General features: G+C 46.1%; 1 protein-coding gene across 1 annotated transcript in view; it reads left to right on the plus strand.

Annotated features, from left to right (window-relative positions):
* Positions 1 to 14805, plus strand: part of PLD5 (phospholipase D family member 5) — a gene marked incomplete at both ends in the record, with an annotated part of 318682 nt that extends 303877 nt beyond the window's left edge. Inside the window, 3 exons of the mRNA XM_080698695.1 lie at positions 4388 to 4556; positions 10005 to 10119; positions 14528 to 14805. Of these exons, the coding sequence (XP_080554821.1) occupies positions 4388 to 4556; positions 10005 to 10119; positions 14528 to 14805 (562 nt within the window). The remainder of the gene's footprint in view (positions 1 to 4387; positions 4557 to 10004; positions 10120 to 14527) is intronic.
* Between the last annotated feature and the right edge of the window lie 7609 nt (positions 14806 to 22414).

Consider the following 22414-nt stretch of genomic DNA (forward strand, 5'->3'; position numbering starts at 1 on the left):
ATTTATGGAAACAAACGAAAACAGAGACACAACCTACCAAAACCTATGGGACACCATGAAGGCAGTACTAAGAGGAAAGTTTATTGCATTGAGTGCCCACATAAAAAGGACGGAGAACCACCAAGTAAAGATCCTAATGACACAGCTCAAGGATCTAGAAATTCTGCAACAGTCTATTCCCAAAGCCAGCAGAAGGCAAGAAATCATCAAAATTAGAGCAGAAATAAATGAAATAGAGAACAAAAAAACAATTCAGAGAATCAATAAAACAAAAAGTTGGTTCTTTGAAAAGATTAATAGAATTGATAAACCCCTGGCCAACCTAACCAAAAGAAAAAGAGAATCAACTCAAATTATCAAAATTAGAAATGAAAAAGGAGATATCACCACAGATAGTGAAGAAATTCAAAATATTATTAGAAACTACTTTAAAAATTTATACTCCAATAGACTTGAAAACCTGGAAGAAATTGACAGATTTCTAAGCACAGTTAACCTTCCTACACTTAGCCAAGAGGACATAGCAAGCCTAAACCAACCAATAACAACCAAAGAAATAGAAATGGCAATAAAAATTCTTCCACCAAAGAAAAGCCCAGGCCCAGATGGGTTCCCAGCTGAATTCTACAAAACCTTCAGTGAACAACTAATACCAATACTGCATAACATGTTCCGGGAAATTGAAAGAGATGGAACTCTTCCAAATTCCTTCTATGAGGCCAGTATCACATTAATCCCCAAACCAAATAAAGATACCTCAAGAAAGGAAAACTACAGACCAATATCCTTAATGAACATAGACGCAAAAATTCTAAACAAAATACTAGCTATACGCATTCAAAACTATATCAAGAAAATAATACATCATGACCAAGTCGGTTTCATCCCAGAAAAACAAGGCTGGTTCAACATACGCAAATCAATACATGTTATTCACCACATAAATAGAACCAAGAACAAAAACCACATCATCATAGCAATAGATGCTGAAAAAGCATTCGACAAAATCCAACACCCATTTATGTTAAAAACACTGCAAAAAATTGGGATAGAAGGAAAGTACTTCAACATCATTAAGGCAATATACTGCAAACCCAAAGCCAACATTATATTGAATGGGGAAAAACTGCAAGAATTTCCGCTACAGTCAGGAACAAGACAAGGATGCCCACTATCACCACTCCTTTTCAATATAGTCCTTGAGACTCTTGCTGCAGCAATCAGACAAGAGAAGGAAATCAAAGGAATTCACATAGGAAGAGAGGAATTAAAATTATCCTTATTCGCAGATGACATGATCCTTTATCTGGAAGACCCAAAGAACTCAACCAAAAGACTTCTGGACCTGATTGACAAATTCAGCAAAGTCGCAGGTTACAAAATCAACCTAAAGAAATAAGTGGCTTTTCTTTATGCCAACAACGAATCCACAATGAAAGAAATAAAAACAACAATTCCATTCACTATAACCTCAAAACCAATAAAATACCTAGGAATAAACCTAACCCAAGATGTAAAAGACCTCTACAACAAAAACTATAAAACATTAAAGAAAGAAATTGAAGAAGACCTTGGAAGATGGAAAGATCTCCCGTGCTCATGGATAGGCAGAATAAATATCATCAAAATGGCCATTCTGCCAAAACTGATCTATAGGTTCAATGCAATTCCCATTAAAATACCAGTGACATTCTTCAGAGACCTAGAAAAATCAATCATGAATTTCATATGGAGAAAGAAAAGACCTAGAATAGCCAAAGCAATTCTCAATAACAAGAAACACGCAGGAGGCATTACAATCCCAGACTTCAAACTATACTATAGAGCAATAGTAGTAAAAACAGCATGGTACTGGCACAAAAACAGATATACTGACCAGTGGATTAGAATAGAAGATACAGAAACAAACCCACACATCTTTAGTCAATTAATCTTTGACAAAGGGGCCAAACACATACGCTGGAGAAAAGACAGCCTTTTCAACAAGTGGTGCTGGGAGAACTGGCTAACCATTTGTAAAAAGATGAATCTAAACCCCTATATCTCACCAAACACAGGAATCAACTCAAGATGGATCAAAGACTTAGAAATTAGACCTGAGACTGTGAAGCTAGTAGAGGAAAGCATAGGTTCAACACTACAACATATTGGCACAGGCAGTAACTTTCTCAACAAAACCTCCAAAGCTCAGGAAATTAAAGCAAGAATAAACAAGTGGGATAACATCAAACTAAAAAGTTTCTTCTCATCAAAGGAAACTATCAATAACCTAAAGAGGAAGCCTACAGAATGGGAAAGGATCTTTACCAGCCACCATTCTGATAGGGGGCTAATATCCAGAGTATACAAAGAGCTCAAAAGACTCTACACTAGCAAAACAAACAACCCAATCAAGAAATGGGCAAATGAACTAAATAGACACTTCACAAAAGAAGAGACACAAAGGGCTAATAGATACATGAAAAGATGTTCTTCATCACTGGCCATCAGGGAGATGCAAATCAAAACTACACTGAGATTCCATCTAACCCCAGTCAGAGTAGCAAGCATAAAGAAATCAAATAACAACAAATGCTGGCGAGGATGTGGGGAAAGAGGAACTCTTTTACACTGTTGGTGGGAATGCAAACTAGTTCAACCACTATGGAGATCTGTGTGGAGATTCCTAAGAAAGGTGGGAATAGATCCACCATATGACCCAGCTATACCACTCCTGGGTATCTTTCCAAAGGAGTTGAATTCAGAGAACTACAGCAACATATGCATACCTATGTTCATAGCAGCACAATTTGTAATAGCCAAAATATGGAACCAACCCAGATCACCATCAACAGATGAATGGATAGCAAAACTATGGGAAATACACACAATGGAATTCTATTCAGCCATAAAGAAGAACAAAATTATATCATTTGAAAGAAGATGGAAAGCCCTGGAGAACATTATGTTAAGTGAGATCAGCCAAGCACAGAAGAAGAAGATACATATGTTTCCTCTAATATGCCCAAACTAGGAAACACAAAGAATACCAGAGGGACTCCAGATATTGAAGGGGAAATACTAGCTAAGTTTGGATGGTAAGATAGGAGAGGAGGAAGGCCGGTCTCGATTAATAAGGGTCTACACTTGAACATGTGTAAAATTATGAATAAGACATGGTTAACCTGGACAACCATTGGTGTGTGAGGGGGGGAAATGTGGGCGGGGGGGGGAGGGCACCAAATATAGTGTAAATGTATACTATTTATGTTCAATAAAAAAATTGTTATATATATAAAAAAAAAAACAACGGATGGCATGTGCACTGTGGAAAAAATACTAAAAGTTCTAAAATAGTTGTTTTGAAGATAATCAAGGAGATTCAGAGAAATATGTCAAGAAAGGAAGAAAAATAATATACAAAAAAACCCTGGAAAAATCAATTAAAATGTATAAAATAAAAAATAATGAGCTGAAAATAACAATAACTGAAATGGAAAAGTCATTAGAGAGATTGAAAGTCATATTTGAATAGACAGAATAATCAGTGAACCTGAAGATAGGAAAATGAAAACTATCCAGACTGAGGGACAAAAAAATTAAAAAAAAAAAAAAACAGATTGAAGAAAAGTTAACAGAGTCTAAAGGGAATCAGCAGAAACGTCTCTTGTTACTACTTGACCTGACCTCAAGAAATGGTGAAGGGTGTTCTGAAGGGTGAACAGAAAAGGACACTGGACAGTAACTTAAAACCATTTGCAGAGATAATTTTCTCTATGAGGTAAGTGCATAGGCAGTTATAAAAGCTATTTAGATAACTTTTTGTTACATTTTGTTTTCTGTACAATTTAATAGACTAATGCATTTTAAAGAGTTTCATTGTGATACCAAGAATTAAAAGGGATAGAATCATAAAAAAAAAAATAAAATAAAAAAATAAAAAAAAAAAAAATAAAACAGGGTCTCAGTTGTGGAGGGCCTCACAAAGTTGCTGAGGCTGACTGTGGACCTGTGGTCCTCCTGTCTCAGCCTCCCAAGTACTAAGATTACAAGAATGTGCCACCAGGCCAGTTTTTTTTGGAGGGGGCAGGAGGGTTACTGGGTATTGAACACAGGGGCTTTCTACCTCTAAGTTACTTAGCCCTTTTTATTTTCTAGTTTGAAACAGGGCCTTGCTAAGTTGCTGAGGCTGGCCTCGAACCTGCGATCCTCCTGTCTCAGCCTTCCAAGTACTAGACTATAGGCATGTGCCACCATACTCGATGAAGGCTTGCATTTTTTTCGACCTATCCTACAAGGTTATTTATGTACTTCGAGATAATAATGATCAGAGTAATAGAAATGTTTTTTGCCATGTTGTAAATTTTCTCCTGAAACTTAACTATTTCTCTGTGTGGACTCTCTGCAGGACTTACTGGCCAGACTTGGACGGGAAGATAAGAGAAGCCTTAGTTTTGCGCAGTGTTAAAGTGCGCCTCTTAATCAGCTTCTGGAAGGAAACCGACCCCCTCACCTTTAACTTTATTTCATCCCTTAAAGCTATTTGCACAGAAATAGCCAACTGCAGCTTGAAAGTCGTAAGTATGGCTTGGCAATGCTATTCCGTAGAATCTGGAAGAGCGGAGGATGGAAAGTATTCCCAAGCACAATTACGTTATCTCTCAAAACAACCGCGCGCGCTTCTCCAGCCCCTCAAACACACCTTCTGGAGACCATTGGGTTTGAACTGTCAGTCGCCTGCTGTTCTATGACCAGCCGCACACGGGGATGTGTCCAAAGCAGGCTCCCTGTCCCGGGCCCCTAGCCTGGGCTCCCATGTTTGCTCTGGGTCCCTTGGGCCGCATGCTACTCTGTCTTTGAATACATACCTGGAGGAAGGCAAGACCGGCTGTCGGTGTGGCCCAGAACATGCTCACGCTCCAGTCTTTGGCTCCCTCTGCCCTCCCTCGGTGCGTGCCGGGCCCTCTGCCCACAGCGCTCTTCTCCTCCATGTTTCCAATGACCACTGGCCACTGATCCTTTTCTCGGTATATCTTACTGGTGCATTGTTCTTATGCGTCTTCATGAGGTATAGAGCGACGAGAACGCTCAGATCACACAGGGAGGCAGCAGTTCACGTACCCCCATATCAATACCCATCTCAGTGGCAGGACGGGGCGTGCACAGATACCAAGTGTCAATGCCAGTCCCAGGGACAGGGAGCAGGCGGGACCCACTGACACGCGGGTCTCCGCTCTTTCCATCTGTCTGTGCCATCATTCCATAAATGTGTGCTGAGACCCTACTTGTAGGTGATGGGGCTGTGCTCCAGGTGACATTTAGGAGCCCACCACCTCTGCAATACCAACCTTGACACGTGGCTTCTGGGCTTCCCCTGACCCTCGGTATCCCAAACAGGAGTGAGAGGCGGGAGGACTGTGTGGGAAATGGCCCGGCGAGCCCCTCAACCTGCGGACCACGGCTGGACACTGCTCAGGAGGTGGCGCCCTGGTTAAGGAGGCCTGTGAGTGCGCTCACACAGGGACCAGAAGACAGGTTTTAAACAGAGCAGGCAGGAAGTTCCCCGCACTGCCGTCCAGTCTACATACAGCGCCGTCGTCCCCCGAGTCCAGAGGAGAGCAGCCTCATCCAGTTGCTGCTCAGCTCTCCATTTAACTGGTTTTTTAAACTGAGGCAGTCGCACTCCTGTCTTTGGGTTCACAATTCAGCCCAAGAATCAGAAATACAGATCTGTCTTTTAGGAAAAATTCACAAATAAATGGAATTACCACACCTGTAATCCCAGTATTTTGGAGGCTGAGACAAAAGGAATGTAGGTTCCAGGGCCCTGGAGCCCAGTAGCTGAGGATATGTGCCTGGTTCTCTGCAGTGTCCCCAGTGCCCAGCACGAAGCTGGCCTGTGTCCAAAAGTTGTCACATGAGCTGGTGTGTGACCAGTGAAGTCAAGGAAGGGAGAGACCAACACAGCGTGACAAGTCTGTAGGAGGCGAGGGCGAGGGACCAGAGGGCAGTGCCCTGTCCAAGGCGTGGCTAGCCATTCTCTCTGGCCCCGGGAAGGCCTGCGCTCACAGTCGGAGGAGCGCCTCTGTCACGTGTAGGGCTGGCAGGAGCAGAGCGGACAGCATCAGGCCTCCACCACCTTCTCACAGCTTCCCCCAGGCTACACAGGGACCCACCTGCCCACTGCCTCCTGACCCCATGGCACCTGCCGCCAGGGCACGCGAGGCTGAGCTCTCTCGGGGCTGGGAGGTGTCAGATCCTGGAAGACTCATCAGAAGTGGAGGGGAACGTGCAATCCCTCCGTCTAGCAGCCTCTGCAGCTCTTCACCAGGTTTATCCTTATCATCTTATTGCCACCTCACTCCCCCCAACCTTGGCGCTGGAATTTAACCCAGTGTTTATTTTTTGTGGTACTGGAGATTGAACCCAGGGGCATATACCTCTGAGCTATATCCCCAGCCCAATTTTTTTTTTTTTTTTTTTTTGCAGTTCTGGAGATGGAACCCAGGGGCATTTGACCTCCGAGCTATAACCCCCTGCCCTATTTTTGTATTCTTTATTTTGAAACAGGGTCTCACTGAGTTGCAGAGGGCCTCACTAAGTAGCTGAAGCTGTCTGAAAACCACGATCCTCTGGTCTCAATCTCCCGAATGCTGGGATTACAAGCATGAGCCACCACGCTCAACTTTAACCCAGTATTAATTTTACTTCCCTATAAATTAGGGAAATTAGGGAATTTCTAAGTTGCTGAGGGTTTCACTACATTGCTGAGGCTGGTCTCGAACCTGCAATTCTCTAGTCTCAGCCTCCCAAGTAGTGGGATTACAAGCAAGCACCACCATGCCCAGCAGGGCACAGTTCTTGAATGAAGCAGAACGTCAGAGCTCACTGTGGGCCATTTTGTAAAACAGAGGCCAGGCATTTTTAAGCATCAAGACAACCTGGATGGGGGGACGCTCATGACCACAATATCCAGGACACGGAGGGCTGCTGAGCTCTTCCAAGACAAGTGAGCCAGCCGTGCACTCGCCCGTACCACAGGTGTGCAGGAGCGCTGACTAGGTGCCTGCGGAGGACTAGCAGGGAGCTCTGTCCCTGCAGGAGTGTGCGCCCCACCCAGGCCCGCCTGTGAATGAGCACCCAGGAGGTGCTCAGGCAAAGACAGTGACTCGCAGGATCGTCCCAGTTGGTTGAGCTTTTATTTATTTATTTATTTATTTATTTGATACTGGGGATTGAACCCAGGAGTGTTCTGCCCCTGAGCTACACTCCCAGCCCTTTTTATTTTTATTTTTATTTATTTTGAGAACAGGGTTATGCTAAGTTGCTCAGGGCCTCAATCTGTTGCTGAGGCTGACCTTGAACCTGTGATCCTCCTGTCTCCGCCTCCTAAGCCTACAGACACATGTCACTAAGCCCAACTGAGTTTATATATATATATATTTTTTTAATTTTTTGGTGGTACTGGGGTTCCTGGAAAGCCTTCTACCTCCAGGCTACACTCCCAGACCTATTTTTATATTTTTATTTGGAAACAGGGTCTCTTAGGCCAGCGCGGCTGGCTTCAAACCTGTGCGATCCTCCTGTCTCCACCTCCCAAGCGCGGGGATTACAAGCGTGCGCCACCACGCCCAGCTTCAACTGAGTTTTTATTTTTTGATAAGTTAAATTACTTTTGAAATGTCTCTACTTTCTCTTATAGCATATGAAGGTCTCTAATAACGTCAGTGAATTTTGGACCAATTTCTGCTGTCGTGTTACTCTCCCAGATAAAGCCATGGGTCGTGAACTTTCTAGAGCAAATGAGTTCTCACCGAAGCCTGTAGCCGTGACTCCAGCATGTGCATTTTTTTTCTTTTAAAATCTTGATTCCAAAGCCACATGTGGTGGCGCTCGCTTGTAATCCCAGTACTTGGGAGACTGAGACCGGAGGATCGCGGTTCGTGGACAGCCTCAGCTACTTAGGGAGGCCCTCTGCAACTTAGTGAGACCCTGTTTCAAAATAAAGAATAAAAAATCGGGAAGGAGGTGTAGCTCAGAGGTAGAATGTCCCTGGGTTCAATCTCCAGCACCACAAAAAAATAAATAAGTAAATAAATAAATAAAATACAATAAAATATTGGCTCCACAGTAATGGTCCAGTCGTGAGCACAGTAGTGAGGATGTCCAATGAGTTGACTGTCGGTCGGTAGCCAGGAGCGATGCCCTCAGTCCTCGTGTGACTTCATAGCGTGTAACTATGACCTGGGCTGCCCACAAGTCATTAAGTCAGTGAAGAATCCACAAGCCAACAGGCTTTGCAGAAGCGGAGAACCTTGAGCCAGGTATGGCTGCCCCAGCCATGTGATCCAGCCCAGGACAATGCTTTTTGGTGTTTTGCAATAGGCACTCTCGGCTGGTAGGTTACATTTTTTACACCATGGATTTCAAGGATTTCACAACAAATCAGAATGGAATTTCTGTGGGGTACGAGGGACCTTAGCAACCACTTAGGCCTCTCCTTTCCCACTCTGGGGTATAGGGTAGGATCAAGATTCATTATTTCCCACAACCAAATTTGAACTCTTGCAGTTTGGTTTTGTTTGTTTGTTTTTTTACAGTACTGGGGATTGAACTGACTGGGGATTGAACCGAGAAACATTCTATCTCTGAGCTACACCCCCAGCCCTATTTTTTATTCTTTTTCTAAAGTTTTTTTTTTTTTTTTTTTTTTGTGGTACTGGGGTTCCTGGAAGCCCTTCTTCCTCCGGGCTACACTCCCAGACCTATTTTATATTTTTGAAACAGGGTCTCTTACACCAGCACGGCTGGCTTCGAACCTGCGCGATCCTCCTGTCTCTGCCTCCCAAGCGCGGGGATTACAAGCGTGTGCCACCACGCCCGGCTTTTTTTTTTTTTTTTTTTACGATACTGGGGATAGAAGCCAGGGGCATTGTACCTCTGAGCTACACCCCCAGCCCTACTTTTTTTTTTTGTCTTTTTATTTTGAAACAGGGTCTCACTGAGTTGCAAAGGGCCTCACTAAGTAGCTGAGGCTGTCCTCAAACCACAATTCTCCTGTCTCCGCCTCCCAAATGCTGGGATAACAACCATACGCCACCATGCCCAGCTTTTATTCTTTGTTTTGAAATAAGGTCTCACTAAGTCATGGAGAACCTCATGGAGTTGCTGACACAGGCCGCAAACCTGCGATCCTCCTGTCTCAGCCTTCCAAGTACTGGGATTACAAGCATGCACACCACACCTGGCTCACTTGCAGTTTTGAAACCATAAATGATGTCTCTTTTTCTGAGCTCCAGCTCATTTTCCCTCTGCCTTTTCTTTCCTTCTAACACACATGACCCCATGGCTATAAGACATTCCAGAAAGATCCCGTACTGCTCTGAAAGCATGTGTTTTGCATGTGGGGGACACCTGAGGCACTTGCCATTGATGGGTGTCCTCCTGGAAGCCCAGCCAGTAGAGTCCCATGAGCTTAGTAACAGCCAAAGCCTCATCCGTGCCAGGCGTGGTGGTACCTACCTGTAATCCCAGTACGTGGGAGGTTGAGACAAGGAGGATCACGGGTTCAAGACCAGCCGCAGGAACCTAGCAAGACCCTATTTCAAAATAAAAGATAAAATAAAATAAGGGCTGGGGAGTAGCTCTGAAGTAGACTGCTCCTGGGAAGTGAGGAAGGGAGGGAGAAAAGGAAGGAAGGCCATTCAGCTCCTGTGTGCCTCACAGAAAGCACCCAGGCACGCTTCAAAGCCTGTGCACCCCAATGAGCAAAACAAAGACAATTCGCCCGTGAGAAAATGGATCCCGTGCCCCTTTTGTAGGTCCGAGGTGTTCAGTAGGGGCCCAGTGGCGCATGCCAATTTTTCTCTCTTGTTCCTATATAGACTTGAGAACAAAAATAGCTTGCACTATGCAAAGTAGGCAGAGTGTGGTTTTAATAACCCAACGTGGGGCCCATTACTATTTGGATAATACACTCCAAAAACCTTCTCTGCTCACCTGCTCTTTTTTCTTGATCCTTACAGAAGTTTTTTGATCTGGAAAGAGAAGATGCTTGTGCAACCAAAGAACAAAAGAACCACACTTTTCCCAAACTGAATCGCAACAAGTATATGGTGACAGATGTGTCAGCGTACATCGGTAGGTGTCAGGGCTGGGCAGCTCCTCGAGATCCCCAGGCTGGGGTGTCCAGCTGTGCTCTGCAGAGCCCAAAGAGGAGGCAGGGCCATGGGAGCCATGGCTGGCAGTGGGAGAGGAAGGCCTGGTGGTCAGAAACCAGGCTGGGGATTCAGAGCCGGGCATGGTGGTGCATGCGTATAATCCCACACTTAGGAGGCTGAGACAGGAGGATTGCACAGGTTCGAAGCCAGCCTTAGCTACTTAGTGAGGCTCTCAGCAACTTAGTGAGACCCTGTTTCCAAGTAAAATATAAAATAGGTCTGGGAATATAGCCCAGAGGTAGAAGGCCTCTGGGTTCCACCCTAAAAAAAAAAAAAAAAAAACTCTTCAGCCAGTGCTCCTCTGCGGCCTGGCTCTCATACCAAGAGGTCATGGAAGATGTCTTTCCATTGATGTTTTGCAGAAATTCTCTGGTCCTTGTGTCTTATTATGGGTGAGGGGGCAGATGGCTCGGAAGCTGAGTCTTGGGACCAGCTCAAGGGTCCTGCTCATCCTCCTGCTCACAGCACCCATGCCAGTCAAGCTCCAGCCACGTCACAGGAGGCAGGCACCGGGCTGCTCAGGGCCAAACTCCCAGTCTAGGCAACGGTCCCATCTCTGCCATTTTCTAAAAGTCTAACTTTGGCCAATTAATGTGAGCTCTCTAAGCCTTACTTTTTATCATCTGTAAAACAGGGCCAGCAGGTCCTGGTGATGCATGTCCAGGTACTTGGGAGACCAACACAGGAGGATCATAGATTTGAAGTCAGCCTCAGCACCTTAGTGAGACCCTCAGAAACGTAGCAAGGCACTGGTTGGAAAAAAATAAAAATGACTGGGGGTGTAGCTGGAAGGGAGAGCATCCCTAGGCTCAATCCCCAGCACCCCCACAGAATATATATAGGAAACATCAAGAGAGAAAATTCATTGATAACTTAAACAATTAGCACATTCTGGAAACCTCCAAAGTCATCACTTGGACACTTAATGAGAATGAGAAATTAAGAAAATTTTGAAACGGATGTGGTGATGCACATCTGTAATCCTAGTACTTGGGAGGCTGAGACAGGAGGGTTGCAGGTTCGAGACCAGCCTCAGCAACTTAGTGAGGCCCTGTTTCCAAATAAAATATTATTTTAAAAAAAGGTCTGGGAGTATAGCCCAGAGGTAGAAAGCCTCTGGGTTCCACTCCAAGTACCACCAAAATAAATAAATTAATTAATTAAAAAATAAAATAGGACTGGGGTGTCACTCTAGAGTGCTCCTGGGTTCAATCCCAATACAAAAGAAGGAGGGGAGGTAGGAGGTGAAGGTGGATGAGGCAGAAAAAGGGGAGGAGCAGGAGGGGAGGAAGGAGACCACTCTGCAGGGCCGGGCAGGAACCCAGGTCTACCATATTTTCACAAGACTTGCAGCAGAAACCTCAGACAGCACCGTGTCTAATCTTGGGTGCTCCGAGGACATGGGGTCCTGCTCTGTGAGCTGGTCTGGAAGGTAGTTGGAGTACTGGAGGGCTGCTGGGACAGGCAGGTTAATGGGAGGCGTGTACTCTCTGCCAGTGAGCCCTCGTGCCCCGGCATCATGTCCCGTAGTGTGACACTGCTGTTCTGGGGACTGGGGCCTCTGCGCACATTTTTAGAAGTTGGAGGGCAGCCTCCAAAAGAGAGGAGTGAACTTGCACCCCGATGTTAGAAAACGCTGAAGCAAGGGGGGCATGGTAACGCACATTTGTAACCCCAGCATTTGGGAGGCTGAGATGGGAGGATCGCCGTTCAAGGACAGCCTCAGATACTACTTAGGCCTTTTGCAACTCAGTGAGACCCTGTTTCAAAATCAAGAATAAAAAATAGGGCTGGGGTGTAGCTCTGAGGTAGAATGCCCCTGGGTTCCATCACCAGTACCACAAAAAAAAAAAAAAAAAAAAAAAAAAAAAACAGAAAAAGCAGTGACGCATAGGATGTATAGGATGTGACTTGAAGGTTAGCACGCTCAGGGTGTAAAGGTGGAGCGCAGTCGTACTGCTGTGGGCCTCCTCTGTCTGCCCCAAAGCATCCCAGAGCTCTACTTCCCAAGAAGAACCTAGTTAAAGCATCTGGGGGCCAGCGAAGAGGCTGGGTCGTGTCCCATGCGTTGTATTAAGGGAAAAGCCAGATTCACAGGATGAGGCTTCAAAACCCCTTCGCCTCTCTCCTCCTCATCCCCCTCCATCCTGCTGCCCCAAAGCCTTCTTCTGAGTGTGTTTCCTCCAGCGTGTGGTCTGAGGATGAATGGACAGAAATCCCAGGATGGCTGTGAAGCCCCTGAGCCTGCGCTGAGGTTTGGTCCACAGTGACGCACACCTGGAACCCCAGTACTTGGGAGGCTGAGACAGAGTCACAGCTTGGAGGCCAGCCTCAGCAACATAGTGAGACCCTGTTTTCAACTCAAAACTAAAAGGGCTAGGCTGCAGCTTAGAGGCAGCACACCCCTGGGTTCAATCCCCAGCCCCAAAAGGAAAGGAAACAGCCGCTTCTCTCCCGCGTTCCTGGCCTCCTGCACACACTCTTGTACGACTGTGCACTCTTGTTCTGAAACTCTCCTGCTCCCTCCTGGGAGGCGGGGACTGTTGTCCGCTCTGTAGTCACTGCTCCGCGGAGGCAGCGATGCGGAGGCAGCGATGCAGAGGCCAGCCTTGAGAAACACGCAAGGGAGGACAACGATCCAGGAAGCAGCGGCGCTGCGCCACCTGAGGGGACGCGGCCCAACGCCAGCGGGAGTTGCGCTGCACCTTCTCCCCCCTGCGCTGTCTGGCCACATTGTTGCCACTCCTGGGGCAGACCCCAGGACCCCAGCCTTACTACCTGGTGTGGGCTGGCGAGCGTCTCCTCCAAATTCTGTCAGAATGTGAGCAGATGTGTACGGAGGTCTTTTTGCTTTTTACTTTTTTTTTTTTTTTTTTTTTTTTTTGGTGGTACTGGGGTTCCTGGAAGCCCTTCTACCTCCGGGCTACACACCCAGACCTATTTTTACTTTTTTTTTTAAATTTGGAAACAGGGTCTCCTAAGCCAGCGCACGCGGCTGGCTTCGAACCTGCGTGATCCTCCTGTCTCTGCCTCCCAAGCGCGGGGATTACAAGCGTGCGCCACCACGCCCGGCTCTTTTTTTTTTTTTTTTTTTTTTTACTACTTCCAAGCTACATTCCAAGCCCTATTTTTTTTTTTTTCAGTACTGAGGATGGAACCCAGGGGCATTCACCTCTCATATACCCCAGCCCTCACTGAGTTGCAGAGGGCCTCACTAAGTAGCTAAGGCTGATCGGGAACCTGCGATCCTCGGGTCTCAGCCTCCCGAATGCTGGGATTACACGCCTGCGCCATCACTCGGCTCCTATTTTATTTTTTATTTCGAAACATGGTCTTGCCAAGTTGCCAGGGGTCTCACTGAGTCCCTGAGGCTGGCCTTGAACTTGCGATCCTCCTGTCTCAGCCTCCCAAGTACTAGGATTATAGGATGCACCATGTGCCCAGCTGGAGACCAGGTCTTTGCAGAGGTGACTGAATGAAACTGGGGTTGCTGAGGTGAGCAGTGACCTGGTGACCGGTGTCTGGGACAGTTAGACTCCCACATGCGACAGGGAAGAGGATGTGAGGAGCCCCAAGAAGACACCATCTCCCAGCAGTGAGACTAGCCAGAGCAAAAGGAAGCCAGTCTTGCTGACATGCTGGCTGTGTGCAGAGCTGTGGCGTTTCTGTTGTCCGAACCGCCCGGTGTGTGCTACTTTGGGAGAGTAGCCGAGGAGAAATCGGTCGCTGGCCAGCTGTTCTCACGCAGAGGCCCAGGCTCCTGGCCTCGATGGCCGTTCCCAGCCCCATCAGGACGTGTGTGCTTGTGTTTGAGTGTGTGTGCACACGTGTGTGTGCACAGGCTCACATGCTCACTCCGGCAGCAGCCAGTGCGTCTGCAGCTTCGGCTTTTTTTTTTAATGCGAAAACTTCTCGGCACCGTGATGTTTGTACATATGGATTAGATGTTGTCTCTTTGAAAGGTAGTAATTGTTCACAGGATTTTTAAGTGTATTCCTATATCTTTTAAATGTTGCTGTATTTAGTGCGCCTTGTGAACGTCAATAAGAAATAACATTTACAGAAAAGAGCAGCAGATTCCTTGTTTTGAGTTTCAGTTTGAGCAAAGCTGAAGAAAATGCCAAAATAATATGCAAATATTAATGCGCCATATGTAGGCTCCTCCGGATTTTTTTTTTTAAGCTGTCAACTCCAGCCAGCCTCTGTCGTTATTCCTGGGTGTTTATTTTGTGATTTTTTTTTAAATAGAATCTCTCTGTATTTCATTGTATTGGGAATATTCCTAGTGGATCCTGCCTCCTCACCATTATTTCCGTGTTGGTTCACAGGGAATTTCGACTGGGTAGGGAATGATTTTACCCAGAACGCGGGCACAGGCCTCGTGATCAGCCAGGCGGACGTGGGAAACAACAGGAGCATCATCAGGCAGCTCAGAGGCGTGTTCGAGAGGGACTGGTACTCCCCGTACGCCAAGACTTTACAACCCACCAAACAGCCCAGCTGCTCCAGCCCGGCCGGGGCCGGCCGCGCGCCCAAGAAAACTGCTGCAGAAGGCGTGAGCGGGAAGGGACCCCTGGGCCCGACCAGTGACCACATTTATACATAAAGGACTTGAGAGAAAAACAATTTAATATGTCCTTTTTTTAGTGGAAAAAAAAGCACATTTGTAAAAACCGTTCTCTGAACGACATGTAATATCGAGCCAACAATAACTTAGCGCCATGTACACTAAATTTAAGACTTTTGTATTTGTTACTTCTGACAGAGAATGTCATTCTGGCTTAGATGTTACTTTTTATGTTTGCATACAGATTTTAAGGTTTCCATCCCTGTTACCTGTTCCTAGGGGGTTTTAGAACTCTCCCTGCCGGCCCTGGTCGGTTCTTAGGACACTTGGCCGGCGGTGCTGCTTTTCTGAAATGCCGTCTGAGCACTGCTGGTCTGGAGAGGAAGGTGAGGACTTTTGCCTTGGAAAAGAGTCCGATACGCCTGTGATCCCAGTACTTGGGAAGCTGAGACAAGAGGAGTGTAAGCTCGAGGCGAGCCTCAGCAATTTAGTGAGACCCTGTTTCAAAATAAAATAGGACCGAGGGTGCAGCTCAAAAGTAGAACCACATCCCCGGGGTTCAATCCCTAGTACCACACAAATAAAATAAAATAAAATAAAATAAAATAAAAAGGGCTGGGAGTATAGCTCCAAGGTAGAATGCTCCTGGTTTAATCCCCAGTACCAGAAAGAGAAAGGCTGGGGAAGGGCTAATGAAGCCATGAGTTTGCCTTGGGAGCCATCTCCAAGGCCTGCCCCGGCTTTGAAGCCTCAACAGCCTACATCTCAACACTCCTGAAAAACTCCCCTTTTGTCTCCTTGTTCATTCTCTTCTAATACCATAGATTTTGCCTAATATAATATCTCTCCCCACAGAATGTTCTTATTACATAGCATCCCGACATTCAATTCCAAGTATGATAACCTCTTTTGAAAATATATGGATTCCTCAGAATGGACACTGAATGGGGATTGCAGCCCTCAGTTTTCACCTTTCAGATGCCTTCTTTTCCCGCTGAATTGGTTATTTTCAAACCACAGCCTTTCCTCCAAGCTCAGAAAAACATGATGTAGCCACCCGACCTGCTAATATCCAGCAAGCTATTAACTCTGTATTTTGAGAACAAAGTAGTTTTCCATATTTTTGTTTAGTTTGCGGGACTATAAAGGAAAGGTCTCTGTGCGTCAGTGAAGTTTAATTTCTTTAGAATTATTATGCTGTTAAGAATATGCCAGCAAACATTTATAGAGCTATTTAATATACCTTCTGCTGTTTAATATACCAAACGCTTTTCAGAGAAATGCAATTTAAATACTGTGCGTAACATATTTTACTAAGAAACAGAAATATTGGATTATTGTTCTATAACAGTGTGTTATCGTTTTATATCTGAACAATATATAACCATGTATTAATGAAGACTGTTGGTACACGAGAGAGGTGGGGTCTCTTCAGAGCCCCACGGGGACGGCCAGGACGCCGGCGCCTGGTGCGGCTCCTGCCTCCGCGCTCTGCACAGAGTCCTCCACCTCCTGGCCTCCGTTTCTATTGCTAACGTAGAGACAATAATACTAACCTACCTCGCAAGGATGTTGTCATGGTAGGAGATATTTATAACCTGTTTTGAAATCAAAAGAACCTATATAAATGCTAAGCATTATAACGGACAATGTTTTTTAAATAATCTTTGTTGCATCCTCATAGAATCAACAACAGGTCTTCCCAAGAACCCAGAAGGAAAAACAAACCCACAGCCAGGCGTGGTGGCACACGCTTGTAATCCCCGCACTTGGGAGGCAGAGACAGGAGGATTTCGCAGGTTCGAAGCCAGCCGCGTGTACTGGCTTAGGAGACCCTGTTTCCAAATAAAAATGTAAAAATAGGTCTGGGAGTGTAGCCCAGAGGTAGAAAGGCTTCCAGGAACCCAAGTACCACCAAAAGAAAACACGGCTTCCACTCAAAACTGTAGGTGACAGGAACACATCCAGAGCAGGGCGTGGTGAGGCAGGCCTCTCTCGTCCCAGTGTTCGTCGGCTGAAACAGGAGGGTCACAGGTTCAAGGCCAGCCACAGAATGTAACGAGATCTGGACTGATCATATTTTGATAGGCCATTTTTATCAGCTTCTTTTGGCAGAAATAATATCAACAGGAAGCTAGACATTGTACTATAGATCGTCCTTTAGGACCAGCACATGCATGCATTCTCAGAGCCAAGGCAAATAACGTCAGTTATTATTTTTTAATTTCTAGAGTCTTGATTTTGAATATACCAAAGAGTGTGAAGAATTCTACAATTGTCCCCGAGCCCACTCAACATAGAGCAGTGGCTGCTGGTCACCTGGTGGTCATGTTGGTTCTGTTCTTGTGTTTCCAAGTGTTGCGTGTGTGTGTGTGTGTGTGTGTGTGTGTGTGTGTGTGTGTGTGTGTAGTGCTAGGGTTTAAGCCCAGGGCATTCTACCTCCTAGTTACACTCCCAGCCCTATTTTAGTTTTATTTTGAAACAGGGTCTCACTAGGTTGGTGAGAGTTTTACTACTTCCTAAGGCTGTCCTCAAACCTGAGACCCTCCTGTCTCAGACTCCCAAGTACTGGCATTATGACAAACCACCATGCCTGGCTTCTCTCTGTATTTAACCAGTCACTTAGAAGGGCTGGAAGGAAGCCGGGCGTGGTGGTGCACTCTTATAATCCCAGTACTTGAAAGGCTGAGACAGGAGGATTGCAGGTTCGCCGCCAGCCTCAGCTACTTAGCGAAGCCCTCCACAACTTAATAAGACCTTGTTTCATACCGGGCATGGTGGCACACTCTTGTAATCCCCGTGCTTGCAAGGCTGAAACAGGAGGATCGCACAGGTTCGAAGCCAGCCTCAGCTATTTAGTGAGGCTCTCAGCAACTTAGTAAGACCCTGTTTCTAAATAAAATATAAAAATATAGGTCTGGGAGTATAGCCTGGAGGTAGAAAGCCTCTGGATTCCACCCCCAGTACCACCAAAAAAGAAATATATATACCCTGTTTCAAAATAAAGAATTTTAAAATAGGGCTGGGGGTGTAGTTTGAAGGTAGACTACCCCTGGGTTCATTCCCTATTACAAAAAAAAAGTAACTGTTTTGTTTGTTTGTTTGTTTGTTTGCTTGTTTTTGTGGGTCTGGGAATGGAACCCAGGGGCATTCAACCTCCAAGCTACACCCCCTGCCCTATTTTGTATTCTTTATTTTGAAATAGGATCTCACTAAGTTACAGAGGGCCTCGCCAAGGAGCTGAGGCTGTCCACAAACTGCAATCCTCCAGTCTCAGCCTTCCAAATGCTGGGATTACAAGCGTGAGTCACCATGCCCGGCAAAGAGCTGTGTTTTTAAGGGTGACTTGTGTGTGTGTGTGTGTGTGTGTGTGTGTGTGTGTGTGTGTGTGTGTGGTACTGGGGTGGAACCCAGGGTCTTTTCTACCTCCGGGCTATACTTTCAGACCTATTTTATTTGGAAACAGAGTCTAAGTTGCTGAGAGCCTCACTAGCTGAGGCCTGCTTCAAACCTGTGCAGTCCTCCTGTCTCTGCTTCCCAAGTGCTGGGATTCCAAGCGTGTGCCACCACACCCAGCAGGGTGACAATATTCTTATAACTGGGGGATTCTCAGTGAAATTATTCATCAATAGTGGCCAGTCCATATGATTCTAAATGTTTGTCATTTATCCATTTGAGTTGGGAGTTATCCAGCTGGGCATCCAGCTGAAGATGGCCTTCGTTAAGAAAATCTAAAAAGAAAGCAAAGAGCAGAGGTGGAGACAGGCAAACCTTTGCATTTCACTGGTGGAGAAACAGAAGCAAACTGAGCCGGGGTGGAAAAGGACATCTGAAGGAAAAAACTATCCTGACCCTATTCCCAACACTTGGGAGGCAGAGACAGAAGGATTACAGGTACAAGGCCAGCCGCAGAAATGTAGTAAGACCCTGTTTCAAAATAAAAAATAAAAGGCAGGCATACTGGCGCACTCTTCTAATCCCAGTATTCGGGAGGCTGAGACAGGAAGATCACAGATTCGCAGACAGCCTCAGCTACTTAGTGAGGCCCTCTGCAACTTAGTGAGACCCTGGTTCAAACTAAAGAATACAAAATAGGGTAGGGTGTGTAGCTTAGAGGTCAAATGTCCCTGGGCTCCACCCTCAGACCCACAAAAAATAAAAATAAAAATAGGGCTGAGGGTGTAGCTCGGAGGTAGAATGCCTCTGGGTTCTACCCCCAATACCACAAAATAAATAAATTTAAATACATATAATAAGAAGGGCTGGAGTGTAGCTGGGAGGTAGGGCACCCCTGGGTCCAGCTCCTAGTAATTGAAAGACCCCCGCCGAGGGGAGACCCTCAATCAGCCTCGGGATAAGCGACGACAGCAAGAACACACGAGAAACTTTAATCTCCTTGATGCAAAAGCAAAAGGTAAAAGTTTATTAAGGAGCCGGTGCACTGGGGCCGACTCGTATAGGAGTTCGGCCCCGAGCCACTGAAACTGAGGGTATTTATAGGGAAAAGACCATTAGTTAGGGGGTTTTGGGCTAAATTGCATGCGTTTACAGAAAATTACAGAATCATTTGAAAAGTACATTCTGTAGTCAAGTGTTAGATAAAATACCAGGTGTAGTCAGTAAGCTCCCGGGTCAAGGCGCTCTGACCCAGTCAGTATAGATAAGATGGGGTGGGCTTATCGCATATTTTACATTCCTAAGATGTGAGCTGCAGTAAAATATATATATATATTTTTTAACTATTAGCTGGCTGCTAGGGGCTTATGATTTTTTCTTCTAAATGGAGCCTTTCATAACAATAAGAATAAGAATTTGAAGGGAAAACAGGGCTGTTCCCTGTTGGCCCCAGGCCGCCTCCTGGAGCACCCACCCGTCCACAGCCACATGACCAGGGCAGGCTTGGCGTCAGGGGTCCCTCCGTTATCACTGTTTGAGCTGTGCCCCTGCCATGCACCAGCAAGCCATGTCCTCAGGGCAACGGCAGCAAGACCCAAGAGGCAGCTGGCCTGTGGCTCCCAGGCAGAAGGATTGCGCTGGCGCATCCCTGGGAGTCCACTGCACTCTGCCAAAGGCTCCTATTCACTCAGACGCTGTACCCTCTATAGGTGGCCCTCCTCTGTGAGACTGTGTCTCTGCTAAGTAGAGCCCTGACTTCTATTCTCTGTCCCACACATCCAAGGAAATATTTCTCAAGAGGAAAAGAACATAAGAGGTGACGCACACCTGTAATTTCAGGACTTGGGAGGCTGAGACAGGAGGATCGCAGGTTCAAGGGGAGGACAGCCTCCACAATGTAGCAAGACTCTCAACTTCAACCCTGTTTTAAAATTTTTTAAAAATGAAAATTCTGGGAGTGTAAATCAGAGGTAGAATACCCCCAGGATAAAAGAGGGAAAGAGAGAACAGAACAAAAACTCTGAGACCACCTGCTGGAAGTCCACACCAGAAATTATGAGGCGAAGGATGTGTGCTCGCCTTCATTTCTTTCCCCATGTTCAATCTGTTATTCTTAAAGTCCAGGACCCCAGGGCGACAGAGACCACCACCACACACAGTAATGCAGACACAGGAAGGGGGTTATTGGGGAACTAGCTCGAGCTAGGGTCCAAGTCCCTCCCACGCAGTGGAGTCTTGACAAGGACCCCGAGTCTTTGTTCCAAGGCAGTTTTATACATTTCAGTCACTCGGGCTGTGATTTACAAAGGAGTTATCTATAAACCAAAAGGAATTTTCACTGCTGTTATCACAAGCAATGGACAGGATACTTGGTGCCTCCCATTTGGTTTGTGCCTCCTGGGGTTGGTTGGGAGTTTTTCATCCTGACCCAGTTGCCAAAACTGGCACTTAACTGTTAGTTATATTCCTGGGACACTGAAACTTAGGCCTAGCGTTTGCTGTATGGATGAAGCCTGTCATGGCCCCACTTTGGTCCACAATTCCAGAAATTATTTCCCAAGAGAGTAAAAACACAAGCATGAGTTGAAACTATATATTGAATTTCTCTGTCACTACACCGACCCTAGTGCCCTACTTCTTCTCCAGCACTGCTTTTAAACAGCGATTCGCTCTATGAGGGCAGTCCTGCTTCCTCTGGATCCAGCGTGACTTTCAGATGAGACTGCCAGCAGGAAATTTGTGCAAAGACATCCTATAGTGCTTTTATCCTCCAGCGTGATAGTTTTACGCAGCTTGCCACAGCTTTTATCCTCCACAAATCAAGCCAGCAGCTCTCCTGCGTTGTCACTGCCACCGTCTGTCAGTAATTGAGCCACATCTCATCAGAGCATGGGGAGGAGGTGAGAGTTTATCTCTGCTCTGTAGACACTGCGCCTGGGCAGTGACAGAGGTGAGGCGCACTGACAGCGTCCATGGCCTCAGGAAGCTTTGAAGGAGACAGTTCAAGCTGGGCTCAGTGAGCTCACCAGTCATCCCAGTACTTGGTAGGCTGAGACTGGAGGATCACAGGTTCAAAGCCACTGTCAGCAACTTAGTGAGACTCTGGACCACTTGGTGAGAACCAGTTTCAAAATAAAAAGGGCTGGGATATAGCTCAAAGGTTGAATGTCCCTGGGTTCAATCCCCAATATCAAAAGAGAGAGGGGAAAGCCGGGCGTGGTGGCACACGCTGGTAATCCCCGCGCTTGGGAGGTGGAGACAGGAGGATCGCAAAGGTTCAAAGCCCTTGGCTGGCTTAAGAAACCCTGTTTCAAAAAAATATATATGCATATATATGCCGGGCGTGGTGGTGCACGCTTGTAATCCCAGCATTTGGGAGGCTGAGACTGGAGGATCGTGGTTTGCAGACAGCATCAGCTACTTAAGCCCTCTGCAATTCAGTGAGACCCGGTTTCAAAATAAAGAATAAAAAAAAATTGGGCAGGGAGTGTAGCTCGGAGGTTGAATGCCCTGGGTTTCATCCCCAGACCCTCAAAAATAAAATAAAATAGAATAGAATAGGTCTGGGAGTGTAGCCCGGAGGTAGAAGGGTTCCATCCCCAGTACCACACACACACACACACACACACCAAAAAAAAAAAGATGGGGGGAGGATGCCTCATAAATTTCCAAGTCTCTCCCTGTGCAATGTAAAATAAAACCTATTGTCCAGTGTGTGTGTGTGTGTGTGTGTGTGTGTGTGTGTGTGTGTGTGTGTGTCTTGTGCTGGGGATTGAATCCAGGGGTATTCTGCCTCTGAGTTACACCCCCAGCCCTAATATATAGTTTTTTTTGTGTGTGTTTTTTTTTTTTTTTTTGGTGGTACTGGGGTTCCTGGAAGCCCTTCTACCTCCGGGATACACTCCCACGGGCTACACTCCCAGACCAATTTTTTAACTTTTTTATGTGGAAACAGGGTCTCTTAAGCCAGCGCGGCTGACTCCGAACCAGCGCAATCCTCCTGTCTCAGCCTCCCAAGCGCAGGGATTACAAGCTTGCGCCACCACGCCCGGCTAGTTTTTTTTTTTGTTTTTTTTTTTTAGGCAGGGTTTCACTATATCACCAAGAGTCTCACTAAATTGCTGAGGCTGGCTGTGACTTTGTAACCCTCCAGTCTCAGCCTCCAAAGTTCTGGGATTACAGACATGTACACCCAGCTGAAAACTACTGTATTTATTTATTTATTTATTTATTTGTGGTACTGGGGGTGAAA

This window comes from Muscardinus avellanarius, assembly GCF_963383645.1.
Source record: "Muscardinus avellanarius genome assembly, chromosome: 7".
Taxonomy (NCBI): Eukaryota; Metazoa; Chordata; class Mammalia; order Rodentia; family Gliridae; genus Muscardinus; species Muscardinus avellanarius.